The following is a 20,565-nucleotide window of genomic DNA, read 5'->3' as shown; positions in this document are numbered from 1 at the left end:
GGTATTACATTTAAGTTTTTAATTTATTTTGAGTTAATTTTTGTCTATGCTGTAAGTTAAGGGTCTAATTTTATATTTTTGCATATGGATATCCAGTTTTTCCACCATCATTTACTGAAGAGACTGTCCTTTCCTCATTGTGTATTCTTAGTGCCTTTGTCAAAGATTAGTTGACCATATATGCATGGGTTTATTTCTGGGCCCTTACTTCTGTTTATTTGGTATATGTGTCTGTTTTTATGCCATTATTATACTGTTCAATTACTATAGCTTTGTAATATAGTTTGAAATCAGGAAGTTTGATGCCTCAAGCTTTGATCTTCTTGCTCAAGATTGCTTTGGATATTTAAGGTCTTCTGTGGTTTCATCTGAATTTTAGAATTGTTTTTTTTTTCTATTTCTTTGAAACATGCCATTGGAATTTAATAGGGGTTGCATTGAATCTGTAGATCACTTTGGGTAATGTTGGCATTTTAACAAAGTTAATTCTTCTAACCCATAAACACAGGACATCTTTGTATTTGATTGTATCTTCTTCAGTTTCTTTCATTGCTGTCTTATAGTTTTCAGTGTGTAGATCTTTCACCACCTTGGTTAAATTTCCTAAGTATTTTATTCTTTTAAAAAAATTCTACTGTAAATGGAAGTATTTTCTTAATTTCTGTTTGGATTGTTCATTGTTAGTGTATATAAATTCAACTGATTTTCATTATGTTCATTTTCTATCCTGCAACTACTGAATTTCTTTATTCTAATAGATTTTTGGTAGAGTCTCAAGTGTTTTTCTATATATAAAATCACATTATCTGCAAATAGAGACGATTTTACTTCTTCCTTTCTGATTAGGATGCCTATTTTTTTTCCTTGCCTGATTGCTTTGGCTAGAACTTCCAGTACTATGCTGAATAAAAGTGACAAGAATGGGCATCCTTGTCTTGTTCCTGATCTTAGAGGAAAAGCTCTCAGATTTTTACCACTGAGTATGATGTTAGCTTTGGGTTTGCCATATATGGCCTTTATTGTGTTGAAGCACATTCCTTCTATACCTAACTTGTTGAGAGTTTTTATAATGAAAGGATGTTGAATTTTGTTAAATGCCTTTTTTTTGCATCTATTGAGATAACGATATTTTTATTATTCATGTTTAATGTGGTACTTCTAATTTATTGATTTGCATATGTTGAACCATCCTTGAATCACAGGAATAAATCTCACTCGATCATCATTTATGATAATTTTAATGTGCTGTTGGATTCAGTTTACTAATATTTTGATAATGTTTTTGGCATCTATGTTCATTAGGGATATTGGCCTGTAATTTTCGTCTTGTATTGTTCTTATCCAGCTTTGGTATGAGAATAATGCTAGGCTTGTAAAATAAGTTTGGAAGTGTTCCCTACTCTTTAATATTTGGGAAGAGTTTGAGGATTAGTGTACAATATACCTGTGACGCCATCTGGTCCTGGGCTTCTTTGTTTGGAGGTTTTGGATTACTGATTCAATCTTCTTACTTGTTATTCATCTGTTCAGATTTTCTATTTCTTTTTGATTCAGTCGTGGTAGGATATCTTTCTAGGACCTTTTTCCTTTCTTCTACTTATCCAATTTGTTGGCATTTAATTGTTCATAGTAGTCTCTTATGATCCTTTGCACTTCTGTGGTATCAGCTGTAATGTCTCCTCTTTTAGTTATAATCTTATTTATTTGAGTCTTCTCTCTTCATTGCTTAGCTAAAGGTTTGTCAATTTTGTTTATCATTTCAAAAGACTAACTCTTGGTTGTGTTTATCTTTTCTGTTGTCTTTCTATACACCATTTATTTTTTCACTAATTTTTATTTACTTCTTTCGGCTAACTTTGGGCTTAGTTTGCTAGTTACTTGAGGTATAAAGTTAGGATTCTTTCTTTCTCCCTTTCTTTCTTTCTTTCTTTCTTTCTCTCTTTCTCTCTTCCTTTCTTCTTTCTTTCCTTCTCCCTTCCTTCCTTCCTTCCTCCCTTCCTTCTTTCCTTCCTCCCTTCCTTCCTTTTTTCTTTCTTTCTTCCTTCCTCCCTTCCTTCCTTCCTTTTCTTTCTTTTTCTTTCTTTCTTTCTCTTTCTTCCTTCCTTCCTTCCTTCCTTCTTTTCTCTTTCTTTCTTTCATTTGTTTGTTTCTTTCTATCTCCTTTCTTTCCTTCTCCCTCCCTTCCTTCCTCCCTCCCTCTCTTTCTCTTTCTTTCTTCTTTCATTCTTCTTTCTTTCTTTCTTTCTTTCTCCCTCTCCCACCCTCCCTCCCTCCCTTTCTCCTTCTTTCTTTCTTTCCTGTTTTTTTAAGTGTTTTTATTTTTCTCTTTTCAGATTATAAAATAAAATTTATTAATTATTGAATGTGAACTAAATACAAGGTGCTTTTTAAAAATTTATTTCTTTATGTTGAATTTTATTTTATTTATTTTTTATAGAGCAGGTTCTTATTATTTATTTTATATGTATTAGTGTATATATGTAAATCCCAATCTCCCAATTAATCCCACCACCACCACCACCCACCACTGCTTCCCTGCCATGGTGTCCAAATGTTTGTTCTCTACATCTGTGTCTCTATTTCTGCCTTGCAAACTGGTTCATCTGTACCATTTTTCTAGATTGCACATATATGCATTAATATACAATATTTGCTTTTCTCCTTCTGACTTACTTCATTCTGTATGACAGTCTCTAAGTCCATCCACGTCTCTACAAATGACCCAATTTCATTCCTTTTTATGGCTTGAGTATACTCCATTGTATATATGTACCACATCTTCTTTATTCATTCATCTGTCAATGGGTATTTAGGTTGCTTCCATGACCTGGCTATTGTAAATAGTGCTGCAATGAACATTGGGGTGCATGCGTCTGCTTGAATTATGGTTTTCTCTGGGTATATGCCCCGGAGAGGGATTGCTGGGTCTTATGGTAATTCTATTTTTAGTTTTTTAAGGAACCTCCATACTGTTGTCCATAGTGGCTGTATCAATTTACATTCCCACCAACAGTGCAAGAGGGCTCCCTTTTCTCCACACCCTCTCCAGCATTTGTTGTTTGTAGATTTTCTGATGATGCCCATCCTAACCGGTGTGAGGTGATAACTCGTGGTAGTTTTGATTTGCATTTCTCTAATAATTAGTGATGTTGAGCAGCTTTTCATGTGCCTCTTGGCCATCTGTATGTCTTCCTTGGTGAAATGTCTATTTAGGTCTTTTACCCATTTTTGAATTGGGTTTTTTTTTAATATTGAGCTACACGAGCTATTTATATATTATGGAGATTAATCATTTGTCCGTTGATTCATTTGCAAATATTTTCTCCCATTCTGAGGGTTGTCTCTTCATCTTGTTTGTAGTTTCCTTTGCACAGCAAAAGCTTTTAAGTTTCATTAGAACCCATTTGTTTATTTTTGTTTTTATTTCCATTACTCTAGGAGGTGGGTCAAAAAAGATCTTACTGTGATTTATGTCAAAGAGTGTTCTTCTTATGTTTTCTTCTAAGAGTTTTATAGTGTCCAGTCTTACATTTAGGTCTCTAATCCATTTTGAGTGTATTTTTGTGTACGGTGTCAGGGGGTGTTCTAATTTCGTTCTTTTACATGAGCTGCGCATTTTTCCCAACACCACTTATTGAAGAGATTGTCTTTTCTCCATTGTATATCCTTGCCTCCTTTGTCACACATTAGTTGACCAGAGGTGTGTGGGTTTATCTCTGGGCCTTCTATCCTGCTCCGTTGATCTATATTTCTGGTTTTGTGCCAGTACCATATTGTCTTGATTACTGTAGCTTTGTAGTATAGTCTGAAGTCAGGGAGTGTGATTCCTCCAGCTCTGTTTTTTCCCCTCAATAGTGCTTTGGCTATTCGGGCTCTTTTGTGTCTCCATGCAAAATTTAAGACTTTTTGTTCTAGTTCTGTAAAAAAAATGCCATTGGTAATTTGATAGGGATTGCATTGAATCTGTAGATTGCTTTGGGTAGCATAGTCAGTTTTACAATACTGATTCTTCCAATCCATGAACGTGGTATATCTCTCCATCTGTTTGTGTTATCTTTGATTTCTTTCATCAGTGTTTTATAGTTTTCTGAGTACAGGTCTTTTACATCCTTAGGTAGGTATATGCCTAGGTATTTTATTCTTTTTGTTGCAATGGTGAATGGGATTATTTCCTCAATTTCTCTTTCTGATCTTTCATTGTTAGTGTATAGGAATGCAAGAGATTTCTGTGCATTCTTTTTGTATCGTGCAACTTTACTAAATTCATTGATTAGCTCTAGTAGTTTTCTGGTGGCCTCTTTAGGATTATCTATGTATAGTATGATGTCATCTGCAAACAGTGACAGTTTTACATCTTCTTTTCCAATTTGTATTCCTTTATTTCATTTTCTTCCTGATGGCCATGGCTAGGACTTCCAAAACTATGTTGGATAATAGTGGCAAGCGTGGACATCCTTGTCCTGTTCCTAATCTTAGAGGAAATGCTTTCAGTTTTTCACCATTGAGAATGATGTTTACTGTGGGTTTGTCATATATGGCCTTTATTATGTTGAGGTAGATTCCCTCTATGCCCACTTTCTGGAGAGTTTTTTTCATAAATGGTGTTGAATTTTGTCAAAAGCTTTTTCTGCCTCTATTGAGATTATCATATGGTTTTTATTCTTCAGTTTGTTAATATGTGTATCATATTGATTGATTTGCATATATTGAAGAACCTTGCATCCCTGGGATAAATCCCACTTGATCATTGTGTATGATCCTTTTAATGTGTTCTTGGATTCTGTTTAGTGGTATTTTGTTGAGGATTTCTGCATCTATGTTCTTCAGTGATATTGGTCTGTAATTTTCTTTTTTTGTAGAATCTGTCTGGTTTTGGTATCAGGGTGATGGTGGCCTCGTAGAATGAGTTTGGGAGTGTTCCTTCCTCTACCATGTTTTGGAAGAGTTTGAGAAGGATGGGTGTTAGCTCTTCTCTAAATATTTCATACGATTCACCTGTGAAGCCATCTGGATCTGGATGAAGAGTTTTAATCACAGTTTCAAGTTCATTATTTGTGATTGGTCTGTTCATATTTTCTATTTTTTCCTGGTTCAGTCTTGGAAGGTTATACTTTTCTAAGAATTCGTCCATTTCTTCCAGGTTGTCCATTTTATTGGTGTAGAGCTGCTTGTAGTAGTCTCATATGATGCTTTCTATTTCTGTGGTGTACTTTTAACTTCTTTTTTATTTCTAATTTTATTGATTTGATTCCCCTCCCTCTTTTTCTTGATGCATCTGACTTAACATTCATCAATTTTGTTTATCTTCTCAAAGAACCAGCTTCTAGTTTTATTGACCTTTGCTGTTGTTCTCTTTGTTTCTATTTCATTTATTTCTCTCAGATATTTATGATTTCTTTCCTTCTACTAACTTTGGGTTTTGTTTGTCCTTCTTTCTCTAGTTCCTTTAGGTGTAAGGTTAGATTGTTTATTTGAGATTTTTCTTGTTTCTTGAGGTAGGACTGTATTGCTATAAACTTCCCTCTTAGAAATGCTTTTGCTGCATCCCACAGGTTTTGGATCATCATGTTTTCATTGTCATTTGTCTCTAGGTATTTTTTGATTCCCTCTTTGATTTCTTCAGTGATGTCTTGGTTATTTAGTAACGTTTGTTTAGCCTCCATGTGTTTGTGTTTTTATATTTTTTTCCCTGTAATTTATTTCTAATCTCATAGCATTGTGGTCGGAAAAGATGCTTGATATGATTTCAGTTTTCTTAAATTTACCAAGGCTTGATTTGTGACCCAAGATGTGATCTATCCTAGACAGTGTTCTATGTGCACTTGAGAAGAAAGTGTAATCTGCTGTTTTCAGATAGAATGTCCTATAAATATTAATTAAATCTATCTGGTCTGTTGTGTCATTTAAAGGTCGTGTTTCCTTATTAATTTTCTGTCTGGATGATCTCTCCATTGGTGTAATTGAGGTGTTAAAGTCCCCCAATATTATTGTGTTACTCTCGATTTCCTCTTTTATAGCTATTAGCATTTGCCTTATATACGTATTGAAGTACTCCTATGTTGGTTGCATATATATTTATAATTGTTATATCTTCTTCTTGGATTGATCCCATGATCATTATGTAGTATCCTTCCTCGTCTCTTGTAACATTCTTTATTTTAAAGTCTATTTTATCTGATGTGAGTATTGCTACTCCAGGTTTCTTTTGATTTCCATTTGCATGGAATATCTTTTCCATCCCTTCATTTTCAGTCTGTATGTGTCCCTAGGTCTGAAGTGGGTCTCTTTTAGACAGCATATATATATATGTCTTGTTTTTGTATCCATTCAGTGAGCCTGTGTCTTTTGGTTATGGCATTTAATCCATTCACATTTAAGGTAATTATTGATATGTATGTTCCTATTACCATTTTCTTAATTGTTTTGGGTTTGTTTTTGTAGGTCTTTTTGTTTTCTTGTGTTTCCCACTTAGAGAAGTTCCTTTAGCATTGGTTGTAGAGCTGGTTTGGTGGTGCTGAATTTTCTTAGCTTTTGTTTGTCTGTAAAGCTTTTGATTTCTCTGTCGAATCTGAATGAGATCCTTGCTGGGTAGAGTAATCTTGGTTGTAGGTTCTTTCCTTTCCTCACTTTAAATATATCATGTCACTCCCTTCTGGCTTGTAGAGTTTCTGCTGAGAAGTCAGCTGTTAACCTTATGGGAGTTCCCTTGTATGTTATTTGTCATTTTTCCCTTGTTGCTTTCAATAATTTTTCTTTGTCTTTAATTTTTGTCAATTTGATTACTATGTGTCTCGGCATGTTTCTCCTTGGGTTTATCCTGTATGGGACTCTCTGCGCTTCCTGGACTTGGGTGGCTATTTCCTTTCCCATGTTAGGGAATTTTTCGACTCTAATCTCTTCAAATATTTTCTCTGGTCCTTTCTCTCTCTCTTCTCCTTCGGGGACTCCTATAATGCGAATGTTGTTATGTTTAATGTTGACCCAGAGGTCTCTTAGGCTGTCTTCATTTCTTTTCATTGTTTTTTCTTTATTCTTTTCCACAGCAGTGAATTCCACCATTCTGTCTTCCAGGTCACTTATCCGTTCTTCTGCCTCAGTTATTCTACTAATGATTCCTTCTAGTGTATTTTTCATTTCAGTTATTGTATTGTTCATCTCTGTTTGTTTGTTCTTTAATTCTTCTAGGTGTATGTTCTTTAATTCTTCTAGGTCTTTGTTAAACATTTCTTGCACCTTCTCGATCTTTGCCTCCATTCTTTTTCTGAGGTACTGGATCATCTTCACTATCATTATTCTGAATTCTTTTTCTGGAAGGTTGCCTATCTCCATTTGGTTGTTTTTCTGGGGTTTTATCTTGTTCCTTCATCTGGTACGTAGTCCTCTGCCTTTTCATTTTGTCTACCTTTCTGTGAATGTGGTTTTTGTTCCATAGGCTGTAGGATTGTAGTTCTTGCTTCTGCTGTCTGCTCTCTGGTGCATGAGGCTCTCTTTCTTCTGTTTTAAATGTAGGCATTTATTACTATAGACTTCCCTCTTACAACCGCTTTTGCTATATTCTATAAATTTTAGTATGTTGTATTTCTGTTTTCATTTGTCTCAAGATATATTTTGATTTCCTATTTGATTTCTTCTTTGATTCATTGGTTGTTCAGGAGACTGTTATTTAATCCACATATTTGTGAATTTTTCAGTTTTCTTCTGTTACTGATTTGTAGTTTCATAACATTATGGTGAGAAAATATACTTGATATTATTTTAATATTCTGAAATTGTTAAAACTTGTTTTGTGGACTAATATGTTATAAAGAATCCTAGAGAATATTCCACGTGCACTTGAGAAGAATATGTATTCTGCTGTTGTTCAATGGAATGTTCTTTATTTGGATGTAATGTTCTTTATATGTCTGTTAGGTACACTTGTTCTACAGTGTTATTCAATTCCACTGCTTCCTTATTGATTTTATGTCTGGATCATTTATCCATTGATTAAAGTGTGGTATTAAAGTCCCCTACTATTATTGTATTGCTGTCTATTTTTCTCTGTAGTTCCGTTAATATTTGCTTCATATATTTAGGTTTTCTAAACTTGGGTGCATATATATTTATAATTTTATAGTATCTTGATTAATTGACCCCTCTATCATTATATAGTGACCTTGTCTTTTTTACCCCTTCACTTTTTTTTATAACTTTTTATTTTATGTTGGAGTATAGCTGATTAACAATATTGCGATAGCTTCAGATGCACAGCAAATCGACTCAGCCATACATATACACGTATCCATTAATCTATAGGTGTCCTTAAAGCTAAAGTGATAAGTCTGCTATTGAAGCTCTCTATTGAATATTTTCAGTTCTGTTATTGTATTCTTCAGCTCTAGAATTTCTGTTTGGTTATTTTTTTATGGTTTCTCTTTCTTTATTAAATTTCTTATTTTGGTCATTTATTGTTTTCCTGATTTCATTTGATTACCTATCTGTGTTATCTTGTACCTCATTGAGCTTCTTTAAGATGATTATTTTTAATTCTTTGTCAGGCAATTTGTAGATCTCTATTTCTTTCACGCTGGTTACTGGAGCTTTATTAGTTTCCTTTGGTGGTGTCATATTGCCTGATTCTTTGTGATTTGTGTAGCTTTGTGTTAGTGTTTGTGCATTTGAAGGAGCAAACACCCCCTTCCAATCTTTACAGACAGGTTTTGGCAGGTAAAAACCTCTTGTCAGGTCTGCAGGCTGATGGAATTGCCTCTGGGATCACAGTTGAGTGAGGTTGGAACAAGATCATGTGGTTGCTGCTGGGCCTGCAGCAGCATCTGTGGTTGGAAGGCCTTTTACCGGGGGCTCAGGTGGGCATAGACCCTGTCTGGTCCCTGGGAAAATGGAACTGCCTTCAGGACCTTGGTCAGTAGAGCTGGCACTGGGATAACAGTCTACTTCAAGGTCCACAATTGGGTTTGCAAATGGTAGGCCTGTTATCAAGTGTGTAGATGGGAGTGGCTCCCATCTGGCCCTTTGGAGGGCTCCCAGTGTCTCACTTGGTGAGTCCCTGAGTTGGCAAAACTGCTCCTCAACTGCAGTTTTGAGGTATGGAACTAGGTAACAGGGCCATTTCAAGATCTGTAATGGGACCAAGGTCTGCAGGCCAGTCACCAGGGGCATGAGTGGATGTAACCCCCAACAGGTTCCTGGGCAGGCAAGACTACTCCTGGATCATGGCTGGGAGAAAGATTGAATTAGCTACAGGGCTGCTTCAAGATCCACAGTCAAACTGAGGTCTGCAGGTCAGCCTCCAGGGTCATGGACAGGCGTGACTCCTCCTGGGTTCCTTATCAAATGGTGCTAGTGGCAGGACCAAGGTTAAGTGGGTCTGTAGCTGAGTCCATAAGGGGAGGAGGCTATTTCCAGGTTTGTAACTGAATTAGTTAGTGAACCAACCATCTGAGCATGGACTTGCCTTCTCAAAACAGTCCTCCTTGGTCTTGACTTCCACTGGGATTTTGCAAGTTCCTACTTTGATCCCAAAGCTCTCACAAAGGCACTTCTGTTTGTGGATGGCTGCCAAATTATCACTGCTGTGGGGGAATACAAGTGGGGGAATCTGCTATTCTACCTTCTTGCTCCCTTGACTTTTTAATTTAAAAATATCTCTTGGAGAACTTTTTATATTAGTAGTACAGAGAGAGTTTTTGCATCCTCTTTAAAACAGATGCATAGTATTCCATTGTATGGATGTACCATAACTTATTAATTTCCTATTGATGGACATTATGGGTTGTTTCCAATCTTTTGCTACAACAGTGCAGCAGTGAACATCCTGTACACATACCATTTCACCTGTAAGCAAGTGTATCTATATAGTAAATTCCCAGAGTGAGATTGCTGGATCAAAAAATATATGCATTTATAATTTTAATACACATTGCCAAATTATCCTCTAGAATGGCTTTTCCAATTCGCTCTTCCACCAGCAATACATGATAGAGCTTGTTTCCCGCAGCCTTGCCAATACATTATGTCATCTAAACTTGTGAGTCTCATAGGTGAAAAACAGTATTTGAGAGAAGTTTAATTTACATATTTCTCTTACTGTGAGTGAGCTTGAGTATTTTTCAAGTGTTTAAGAGCTATTTGAATTTCCAGCTTTCTTAATCCCACTCTCCCATTTCCTAATTTACGAAATAAATAAAAGCTGTTTCTAACTTGCGGCATTAAAGCAAAGCTCTTAGAAAGGTTTAACACAGTGCTTGGCAAAAGGAAGCATTCAAGAAGTGGTAGCTGCTATTATTATTGCTGTTGTTACTACTACTATTATTATTATTTTTCTGAGTTCTCTTGGTGAGTTTGGAGTAATCTCAGATTGTTTTGGAAAAGAAAACCTGAATGAGATCCAATACATGTATTACCATGAAAGCTGTCAACTCATGACCTTTCACCCCATGCATCTAGGACCCTATGGAAAATGTCTGGAATCTGCACGGTAGGAAGAACCCCTCAAACTCACTTGTCCATGTTTGCTGGTATTATAGGTGCATAGTCCCAAATGACTTCCTCTGCAGCAATGAAGTATTCCCATCTCTTAACATGCCGCCTCTGGTCTCGAGTTAGTTTCTTAGGATTCCTGGTTTTCCTTGCACAGTTTTTAATGTCTATGTAAGCCTGCATCCCAGCTGAGTTAGGACATAAAGACAATGAAAGAATTTGAGAGAAGAAATTAAGGCTGATAAAATGTACCTCTTTAAAATAAATTTGTGGAAGTTTTCAATAATAACAGTGAAAGTAATGCTCAGGCAACTTTTGAACATTTTGGTTTGAAGCTCTTTTAATACACTGCAGAAGGAGCAAGAATAAAAAAGCAAGGGAAAGAGAGGATGAATTAGGGGAATAACTTGGAAAGCTATCCTTTGTTTCTTAACAGGGAGGAAAATTTCTTGAAATTTCCAGATCCTTAAAACCTTATGACTTAGGTCATGTCGATTTCTCATATTTCCTATAACCTCTTCCTTTTATTTGTAAAACGAAGATATTACTAGTATGCACTGTATGAAATTGTTCTTAAAAATTAAATAAGATAATACAGAAAGCACTTAACTTCAATAATGTTAGTTTTGCTATTGTTTCATTAGTATTTGGGGCTCTATCTTCCAGGGATATTGTGACAATTTCATTACTTCAAATATAATTTTGACTGCTTAGTGTGAACAAAAAATGAAATGATCCCATAAAGTGTCTCTTTTTTATATTTCTTGCTTTTTAATTAATTATTTATTTATTTTTGCGGTACACGGGCCTCTCACTGTTGTGGCCTCTCCTGTTGCAGAGCACGGGCTCTGGACACGTAGGCTCAGCGGCCATGGCTCACGGGCCCAGCTGCTCCGCGGCATGTGGGATCTTCCCTGACCGGGGCACGAACCCATGTCCCCTGCATCGGCAGGCGGACTCTCAACCACTGGGCCACCAAGGAGGCCCTATTTCGTGCTTTTATACACATTATTTTGGTAACACAATGATTTCCTATAGTGATATTTACTTATATTTACAGGAACCCTCCTCCTAACTGTTTTAAAGCAACAGTGTGTAATAGACCGTTAGTTATTTTGTTTACCTGATACCATATAACAACCTAGGCTGATTTTTTCCCCCACTAGAATTCACTGATGTTCTTTAAAGCTCACCCCTCAGCTGGTTAGATACTGTGTTTTTTCTATTCAACACACATCCACTGAGTTCCTCTTTGGGTCAGGCTCTGTGCTCATCTTGTTATGAAAGACAATTTTTTCATGTTAAAACTTTTACACTTTCTGTAACTTGGTGCTTCTATAAATTTACAGAAGTTTGACCAGTTCCAACACCTAGTTCTTTTCCTTTAGCTGCATATTAAATAGCCCAAGAAAGAATATCTCTATGTATGTTTTTGTTTCCTTCCTCCTTTCTCCTTTTAAGGAAGTAGAGACCTCTTCAGCTTTTGCATCACTTTAAAAAGTCTTTGTCAATTTCTCTACTTCCTCCATCCCCAACTAACGAGCTATAAGTCTAAGAGCAAAGTATCTATATTCTGTTCTCAAGGACTAAGGAATGTATGTCTGGAGTGTGGGTGGCTTGCAAGAGCAAAGGAAAATGAGGGATTTAGTGCCTAGGACGAAAGGATCCTACATTTGTAAGCAAGACTGTTGAAAGAATTTCTTGCCTTGAAAATGTTTTGGGATGAGCGAAGATATGATCCACTTTCCCTCTAGGCTCACGGTCATGTTTGCAGTTGTGGACGTAGCACTGACGAGAGTGATGGCTGAGATCTTATGACGGCTCTGCTCCAGGACCTGGCCGTTGAAATGAATGGAGAACAGTTCTGGCCCAGAGCTCATTCCAATCAGATGCCAACTGATGTGGTCATGGGCACAAACTGTTATATCTGAGGGAGAGAGAGAGAGAGAGATGGGGGCCAAAACAGTCAGTCAGCAGTCTGTGATAACAAATTCACTCACCAGATACGTATTGAGTGCCTGCTTTGCATCAGGCATTGTGCAAGATTCTGGGGGTATAGACACTCCCATTTTCATTCCTGCCCTAGAAAAGCAGACATCCGAGTGGTGGGCAAACAAGCAGTCACAACTCATTGCAATAAGTGGTATTATAGAGCCCAGAGAGGGGGGACATTAGTTTAGAAACACAGGGATTGCTAAGGCCAAGGAGAGAAGAAAGTAGGTGACCAACCATCCTGGTTTACCGAGGACTGAGGGGTTTCCCAGGAGGCAGGATTTTCAGTGTTAGAACTGAGAAAGTCCTGGGCAGGCCTGAGTAGTTGGTCACTCTAGTACCAATCTGGACTCAGCTGGAGGGAGTTGCCAGAGCCTCCAACAGGGCTGAGTTTAAGGGCCTAAACCTCTAATCCTAAAAGGGCTTGATCCTAACAGGAAGAAGATGTGAAGATGCTTTAAGGATTTTATACTGTTTCTTTGCCCACTGGTTGATTGTTTTAATGACAAGGCAGTGAATTACTGTGTGGGTTATAGGATCTCCTTAAAATGCAGTGGACAAATCCTCAGTGTACTGGGTCACTGGGAGCGTTTCATGGATGGAGTAATGAGAACTGAATACAAAAGCTGTCTGGCTCCTTCTTGCTCCCACAGTGACTCAGAAAATGCTGATTTGCTCTATGGGAGATTCCAACCTCTGGCTTCTATCCTTGGCTTGGGTTTTAAATTTCAGATCTATAATCACTCCATACTAGACCGTGGGGCCATGAATCAGTCCCTTACCCAAAGAGGGGCTAAGGGCTTGTCTTGTTCAGACCATTGTAACAAGACCAATTCCTAGTATCACAGGTGAGAACAAGAAGCTGGAAGGTAGGAGGCTTTGGTGGAAGAATTTGTCTGCCTCCAATCAATGCATATATTGGGTTGAGCATTTCATACATCTGTATTAGTGTTTATCATATTCATTCAATTTATACTGCCCCATAAGGCAGTTTTACAAGCATTAACTTTTCTCAGTTTCTACTACCAGCTACTTTTGACCCCAGCTACTCTGTCTTTTTCAACTATAAATTCATAAATTCTATGCCCTGATAGAGTTATTAATTTTTATTTTTTCATATGGGTTATTTTGGCTTCTCCTTCTCTATATTTAGACGGATGATTTACTTTGCCAGGAAACAGATACAATTTCTCTTTTGACCACTCCCCTCTAAGGCCCATAGTAGATAACATGCTATGTTATCTGTAAAAAACTTCTTAAACACCCTCTGCACCAGGATAGATGATTAACCCATTTTTTTACGAAAGCACGTTGAAACAACTAACTGCTAAAAGCCACACTAAGGTAGAGAAGTGAGCAAGGTGTGAACTCAGATGTGCTCACTCAGTTAACTAAGTTTTTAAACTCTGAATCAAAACCCAGGGTCACGCTTCCCTGGTGGCGCAGTGGTTCAGAGTCCGCCTGCCGATGCAGGGGACACGGGTTCGTGCCCCGGTCCGGGAAGATCCCACATGCCGCGGGAGCGGCTGGGTCCGTGAGCCATGGCCGCTGAGCCTGCGCATCCACAGCCTGTGCTCCGCAACGGGAGAGGCCACAACAGTGAGAGGCCCGCGTACCGCAAAAAAAAAACAAAACAAAAACCCAGGGTCATCTTAGTATATTTGTAATGACCTGGGTGGGAAGATAGAATCAAATGAAACGGAATACAACTTAAAAGCAATGTCCAGACCTCAACTCTTGACAAGTTTTATTTTTAGTAAGAGAAGCCATTTGTGATTTTCAGATATAGAAAGCAGCCTCTGAGAAACTTAGTGTTTTGAAGCATAGTTTATTTAATAAAGTAATATTTTCATTTTCCCCATTTTTCCCCCACAGGATCTTTGGTTCTAGGTCTTTTCTGTCAGAGAGAAGTAGAAGTGGTTTAGGTGGGGATCAGTTTTTTTTTTTCTCTTAACAACTGTTATGATTTTGCTTTTTCACAAGAGTCTACATGTAAATGAAAAGAGAAAAACATCCCATATGCCACTGAATATTACTCATCCATCATCTTTTGAAATGCTAGTAGTATTGTTGTATGTTGGATATTTCTCCTAATCTCCTGTTCATCTTCACTGTAAATGTCTTCATTGCATTCTTCCTGCTGACCCTTCCTGCTGAGGACTGGCCTTGAACTCTGTTTTGTAGGGCTTCCTCTCTGGAAGAAAACATGGTCACCATGCAGCAGGGACCACATAACTCACTGAAGGAGACTAAACTGATATCCTGGATGTCTTCCTGGAGATGTAGGCCAAGGTGAAACCTGCTCAGAGCACTACATGTAATAAGACTGCACACTCCTTCTCTTAGGTAGCTTCTAATTTGTCTGTTGTACTTGTTAGTTAAAAAAAGCAAAAAAAAAAGATTAAATCTTGAGAACCACTGAATTAGATTACATTACCTTTCAGATTAGGAGTTAATAAATAGAGTATGGTCAACTACCCTAGTGCCTTTAGGAAGACAACGGGATCAGTGCTTCAACTATTTTTGGATAGTGCACAGCCCACGTGTTACCTGGCATTGTCCCATTCACATAGCCATTGACTGTGTACATTAGGGATGATGTCTGGTTCCAGCTTTTACTTTCATCAAACACAGCAAACATCAGTACGTGTTGCTTGTCAAACATCTTCTGTATCCCATCCTCAGTTAGGGTGCCTGTGAAAAAGACATACTTTTAATAGCATCCCAGATAGAAGGCTCTCATTAGCTATTCCTAGATAACAGAGTTTAAGAGAAGCAGCCAATCATAATGATGTCAACTGTAAAGTGTTCTTATAAAAATAGCATCTATCAAGTAATAATGATTGAAGGCTTATTAAAATCCTGGTGCCACCTTGTTTTTTTCTGGCACCTGATAGCCTTGAGGAATGGGGCTTTAAAAGTAAATTTGATCTGGCACAGAGAGAAAACATTTGGTGACTGTCAAGGCTTTAGTAAAAGTATCCATTTCTTCCAGTGTCAGTAAGTCAATGCAGGGACTTACCTGGTGGTGCAGTGATTAAGAATCCACCTGCTGATGCAGGGGACACGGGTTCGAGCCCTGGTCTGGGAAGATCCCACATGTCGTGGAGCAACTAAGCCCATGCACCACAACTACTGAGCCTGCACTCTAGAGCCTGCGCACCACAATGAAGAGTAGCCCCCGCTCGCCGCCAACTAGAAAAAGCCTGTGCACAGCAACAAAGACCCAACACAGCCAAAAAGAAATAAAGAAATTTATATTAAAGAAAATAAGTTAATGCATAGGTACCGTAGCTCTTTTGGTAAACGCATCACACTCCAAGTTTAATATAGCCATCTTGCTAGTACATGTAATGGGACGCTAGAGAATTGGTTGAGAGGGTCAAGATTAACCCACTCTCATGAGTAAAAAATGCACCTGATAGTAAAATGAAAGAAGAGACTTTTATAAGTTTAAAATTTTTTCGGTGTCATCACAGTATCTTCTATACCAGGCAATGAAAATATGTATTTGTATAGTGAATAAATGAATTAGGAATGTATGTAGGTATGGTATGCATGTATGTATAGACAGATGGTGAATCCATCACATTATCTCCCACAGTGCAGTTTGTTGTGGTTGTTTGTTTTAATGAAAGATGGGATGAATTTGTTTGGGGTAAAATAAAAGTCCAAGCTTGCTCCTAAGAATCCCAGCCAATGAAATTTCTTATAAAGTGAGTTGAGTGTGTTTGAAACCTACCACTCAAAGTGTTCAGCTTGTTTACAAGAAAGGAACCTGGAGTTTTGTGTATTTATAGACCAAATTACCAACCCAAACCTCAGATATATTACTCAAAGTTCTTTCCAAGTACTCTCAGCAGAGTACGGACTGCTGTATACTTTCAAAAAGACTTGGCCTTGAGGTAAATGTTACGGATCATATGGGCATGGCAGCAGAACACACTCTCAGACAGAGATTTACTTGGGAGAGACTCCCAGGACCGAGAGGAAGGAGGGGTTTAAGAAACAGAGGAAGATTGCAAATCCTCAAATATCAGTGTCAAATGATGATCTGATTTCTGCACCCTTCTCTGCTTGATTTACGAAAAGATACCAAGACACTCCCAAGCCTCATTCCATTATAGTATCTTTACCAATCCAACATCTTTGCTCTTTTGATTTTTTTTTTTTTTTACCTTTCTTACAAATAAGCAGAGGTCCAATCAGTCCAGAGTTGAAGTCGTGTACCAGATTTTCATAGGAGTAATAGATATATGTGAGGCATGGAGGGTCATCGTGGGTGGGCCCACTGTCCTCACTGATATTCCACTCATAGGTATATTCTTGGCCCGGAGCTACAGAATCATCCATCCTCTCCACAGGGAATGTGTGGTCAGGGTAAGAAGCACCTGGAGACGTAAAAGCTTTGAAAACATCTGGATAGTTTCTGAGAACAACTTTTTCATCACTCTCAAGTCTGGGGGAACATAAGTTCTCTATGAAGATATATATGCCTTTCTATAGGAAGCCTTCATTATTTGGAAAGATTCACATATATCCACTTCTATGTCTATGTAATTATAAAGGCTTTGATCCATGGTGATCTGAAGTGAACAAGAAATGTTACTAGTACATTATTTAAAGTTTAGCAAGTTAAGTTTCCAGAGTATCTAAATAATTATTATTTAAATATAATCAGATAAGTGAATCACCTTTGACCAGAAAATCATCTCAGAATATGAAGATGGGTTAAATCTTCTCTGTGATGTATGACAAGACATTTTTTTTCATTTTTAAATTTTTTATTGAAGTACAGTTGATTTACAGTGTTGTGTTAGTTTCTGATATACAGCAAAGTGATTCAATTATATAGCTATATCTGTATCTTCTTTTATATATTATTTTCCATTATCATTTATTACAGGATATTGACTATAGTTCCCTGTGCTATACAGTAGGAGCTTGTTGCTTATCTATTTTATATATAGCAGTTTGTATCTGCTAATCCCAAACACCTAATTTATCCCTCTTCTATCTCCTTTCCCCTTTGGTAACCATAAGTTTGCTTTCTATGTCTGTGAGTCAGTTTCTGTTTTGTAAATAAGTTCATTTGTGTCATATTTCAAATTCCACATGTAAGTGATATCATATGATATTTGGCTTTCTCTGTCTGACTTACTTCACTTAGTATGATAATCTCTAGGTCCATCCATGTTGCTACAAATGGTATTATTTCATCCTTTTTATGGCTGAGTAGTGTTCCATTGTATATATATACCACATCTTCTTTATCCATTCATCTGTCAATGGACATTTAGGTTGCTTCCATGTCTTGGCTATTGTAAATAGTGCTGGTATGAACATTGGGGTGTGTGTATCTTTTCAGATTAGAATTTTGTCCAGATATATGCCCAGGAGTGGGATTGCTGGATCATATGGCAACTCTCTTTTTGCCTCTTACTGCTGTGGCCTCTCCTGCTGTGGAGCACAGGCTCCGGACACGCAGGCTCAGTGGCCATGGCTCACGGGCCCAGCCACTCCGTGGCATGTGGGATCCTCCCGGACCGGGGCACGAACCCGTGTCCCCTGCATCGGTAGGCAGACTCCCAATCACTGCGCCACCAGGGAAGCCCTATTTTTAGTTTTTTGAGGAACCTCCATTCTGTTTCCATAGTGGCTGCACCAATTTATGTTCCCACCAACAGTGTAGGAGGGTTTCCTTTTCTCCACACCCTCTTCAGCATTTGTTATTTGTAGGCTTTTAAATGATGCCATTCTGACTGGTGTGAGGTGATATCTCATTGTAGTTTTGATTTGCATTTCTCTAATAATTAGCAATGTTGAGCATCTTTTCATGTGCCTATTGACCATCTTGTATGTCTTCTTTGGAATAGAAGTGTCTATTCAGGTCTTCTGTCCATTTTTTGATTGGGTTGTTTGGTTTTTTTGTTCTTGTTGTTGCCGTTATTGAGTTGTATGAGCTGTTTGCCCATTTTGGAGATTAAGTCCTTGTTGGCCACATCGTTTGCAAATATTTTCTCCCAGTCTGTAGGTAAGATATCTTATACTTAATCACCTGTTAGCATGGGTTTAAGTGGTTATAAGAACACTCAGATCTGTTTATATATTGTTTTGCTCTGCATTTCATGTCTTCTTTCCACCTGATGCCACCCTTAGCCCTGTTTCATCAGTTTATCACATCTCCACCATCTGATTATCCCAACTCTTTCCCCAGAGTCTTAGAGTCTATCCTATATGCAGTCTAATTGTCCTTGTATAAAATATATCTACCGTCTGAAGTTTACATGCCTTACTTTGGTCCTTTGTGTACCCAAAGGCCCACTAGTAACACTTGCATGTGTATTCAACTTTCCCTACTGGTGGGAGACGGGGGAGGATATAGAAATGGTCTTCCTTATTGAAGAAAGGGAACTGTGATGCTGAAGAGTAAAAGCAGTGCAGAGGGTTGGGTGGGGCTTTCAACAACAAAGAGAAGATGTGGCAAGAGATGGAGCAAGCGAGGTCAGGAAGGGCAGAGGTCGTTGTCATAGATAGCAAGTGGGAAGGGCGGTTTCTTCTGAGGCATTCCTCATTTAATCAGGTGAAAGTTTCACATCACTCGCTGGTGCCAGAATTTCTCTTTAGGATACAGTTATCTTTGTTTAGTACAACAGTCAATAAATTTCTTGAGGTGGAAGGTAAGACCATCAGACTGTAGATGTGGGTAGAAAATAAGGATCAGAAAAAAGGGCTAAAATGTTTTACATAATGGAGTAAAGGGCCAGTGGAAACTACTCTTACTGAAGTGACTGTAGTTTTTGAAAACAAATGGTTAGTTTCTTTTCTTCCCTTCCCTCCTCCCTGTTCCTTTTCTTCTCCTCTTTATTCCTCCCCACTTCTTTCTCTCACTCCGTCCCACTTCCTTTCACCATCTTTATTAAGGTATAAATTACAAACAATACAATTCACCAGTTTTAAGTACAGTATTTGCTGAATTTTGACAAATAAGTACAGTTCTACAGCTACCATCACTATTGAGGTACAGAAGATTTCCATCACTTTGTACTTTGTACTTTGAGGTACAAAGTTTCCATTTGCCATTTGTAGCCATACCTTCCCCTATTCTCTGGACACATGCAACCGCTGATTTACTTTCTGTCACTATGCTTTACTTTCCTGTATTGTCTATTGTCATATAAATGGAATGACACATCCATTGTGTTTGATTATAGTTAGTTAGTATGGTATACCTTCAATCCTTTTTTTTTTTTTTTGCGGTACGCGGGCCTCTCACTGTTGTGGCCCCGGACGCGCAGGCTCAACGGCCATGGCTCACGGGCCCAGCCGCTCCGCGGCACATGGGATCTTCCCAGACCGGGGCACGAACCCGCATCCCCTGCATTGGCAGGTGGACTCTCAACCACCGCGCCACCAGTGAAGCCCCAATCCTTTACTTTTTATCTTTGTCTTTAAAGTGGATTTCTTGAGTTCAGCTTAAAGTTGGGTGTTGCTTTTTATTCAATCTTGAAATCTCTTAGTTGTCATGTTCTTCCCATTTGCTTTTAATATAATTATTGATATGGTTGGGTTTAAATCTACCATTCTGCTATTGTTTTCTATTTGTCCATCTGGCTTTTATTCATTATTTTCTTTTCTTTCCTACTTTCTTTTGGATTAATTATTTTTTATGTTTCCTTTTATCTCCACTATTGGTTTATTAGCTTTGCTTTGTTTTATTGGCGATGCCCTTCAGCTTACAAAATACAACTTTAACTTATCATAGTCTACCTTCAAATAATCTTATACCATTTTACTTATATTATAAGAAACTTGCAATAGTATATTTCCATCTTCCCCCTCCCAGCCTTTGTGCTATGGTTGTCATCCATTTCACTTCTACATATATAACATACCCCATAATAAACTGTCATTATTTTTTGCTTTCCAGTTTAGATAATTAGCTATCTTTTTCAGAGATTAAAAATGAAGAAAAATTACTCCATACTTACCCATTTCTGGAATTTTTATCCCTTCTTGTGGCCCCAAATATCTCTCTGATATAATCTTTTTCTGCCTAAAGTACTTCTTTTAACATTTTTTTTTCCTGGTCTG

At 37.7% G+C, this 20,565-nt stretch overlaps 1 protein-coding gene across 2 annotated transcripts in view; it reads right to left on the bottom strand.

Annotated features, from left to right (window-relative positions):
• Positions 1-20,565, bottom strand: part of F5 (coagulation factor V) — an 85,508-nt gene that overhangs the window by 35,663 nt on the left and 29,280 nt on the right. For both annotated transcript variants that reach the window (XM_022560158.3, XM_022560156.3), the window contains exons 4-7: positions 16,650-16,862; positions 15,022-15,165; positions 12,185-12,406; positions 10,502-10,667 (exon numbers count right to left, since the gene is read on the bottom strand). In XM_022560158.3, coding sequence (XP_022415866.2) covers positions 10,502-10,667; positions 12,185-12,406; positions 15,022-15,165; positions 16,650-16,862 — 745 coding nt within the window. The remainder of the gene's footprint in view (positions 1-10,501; positions 10,668-12,184; positions 12,407-15,021; positions 15,166-16,649; positions 16,863-20,565) is intronic.

Source organism: Delphinapterus leucas, chromosome 1, assembly GCF_059928025.1.
Source record: "Delphinapterus leucas isolate spDelLeu-1000000601 "Yukka" chromosome 1, BTC_Dleu_Yukka2, whole genome shotgun sequence".
NCBI lineage: Eukaryota > Metazoa > Chordata > Mammalia > Artiodactyla > Monodontidae > Delphinapterus > Delphinapterus leucas.
Note: the sequence above shows the minus strand (reverse complement) of the source record. Positions and strands in the feature narration are given on the sequence as shown.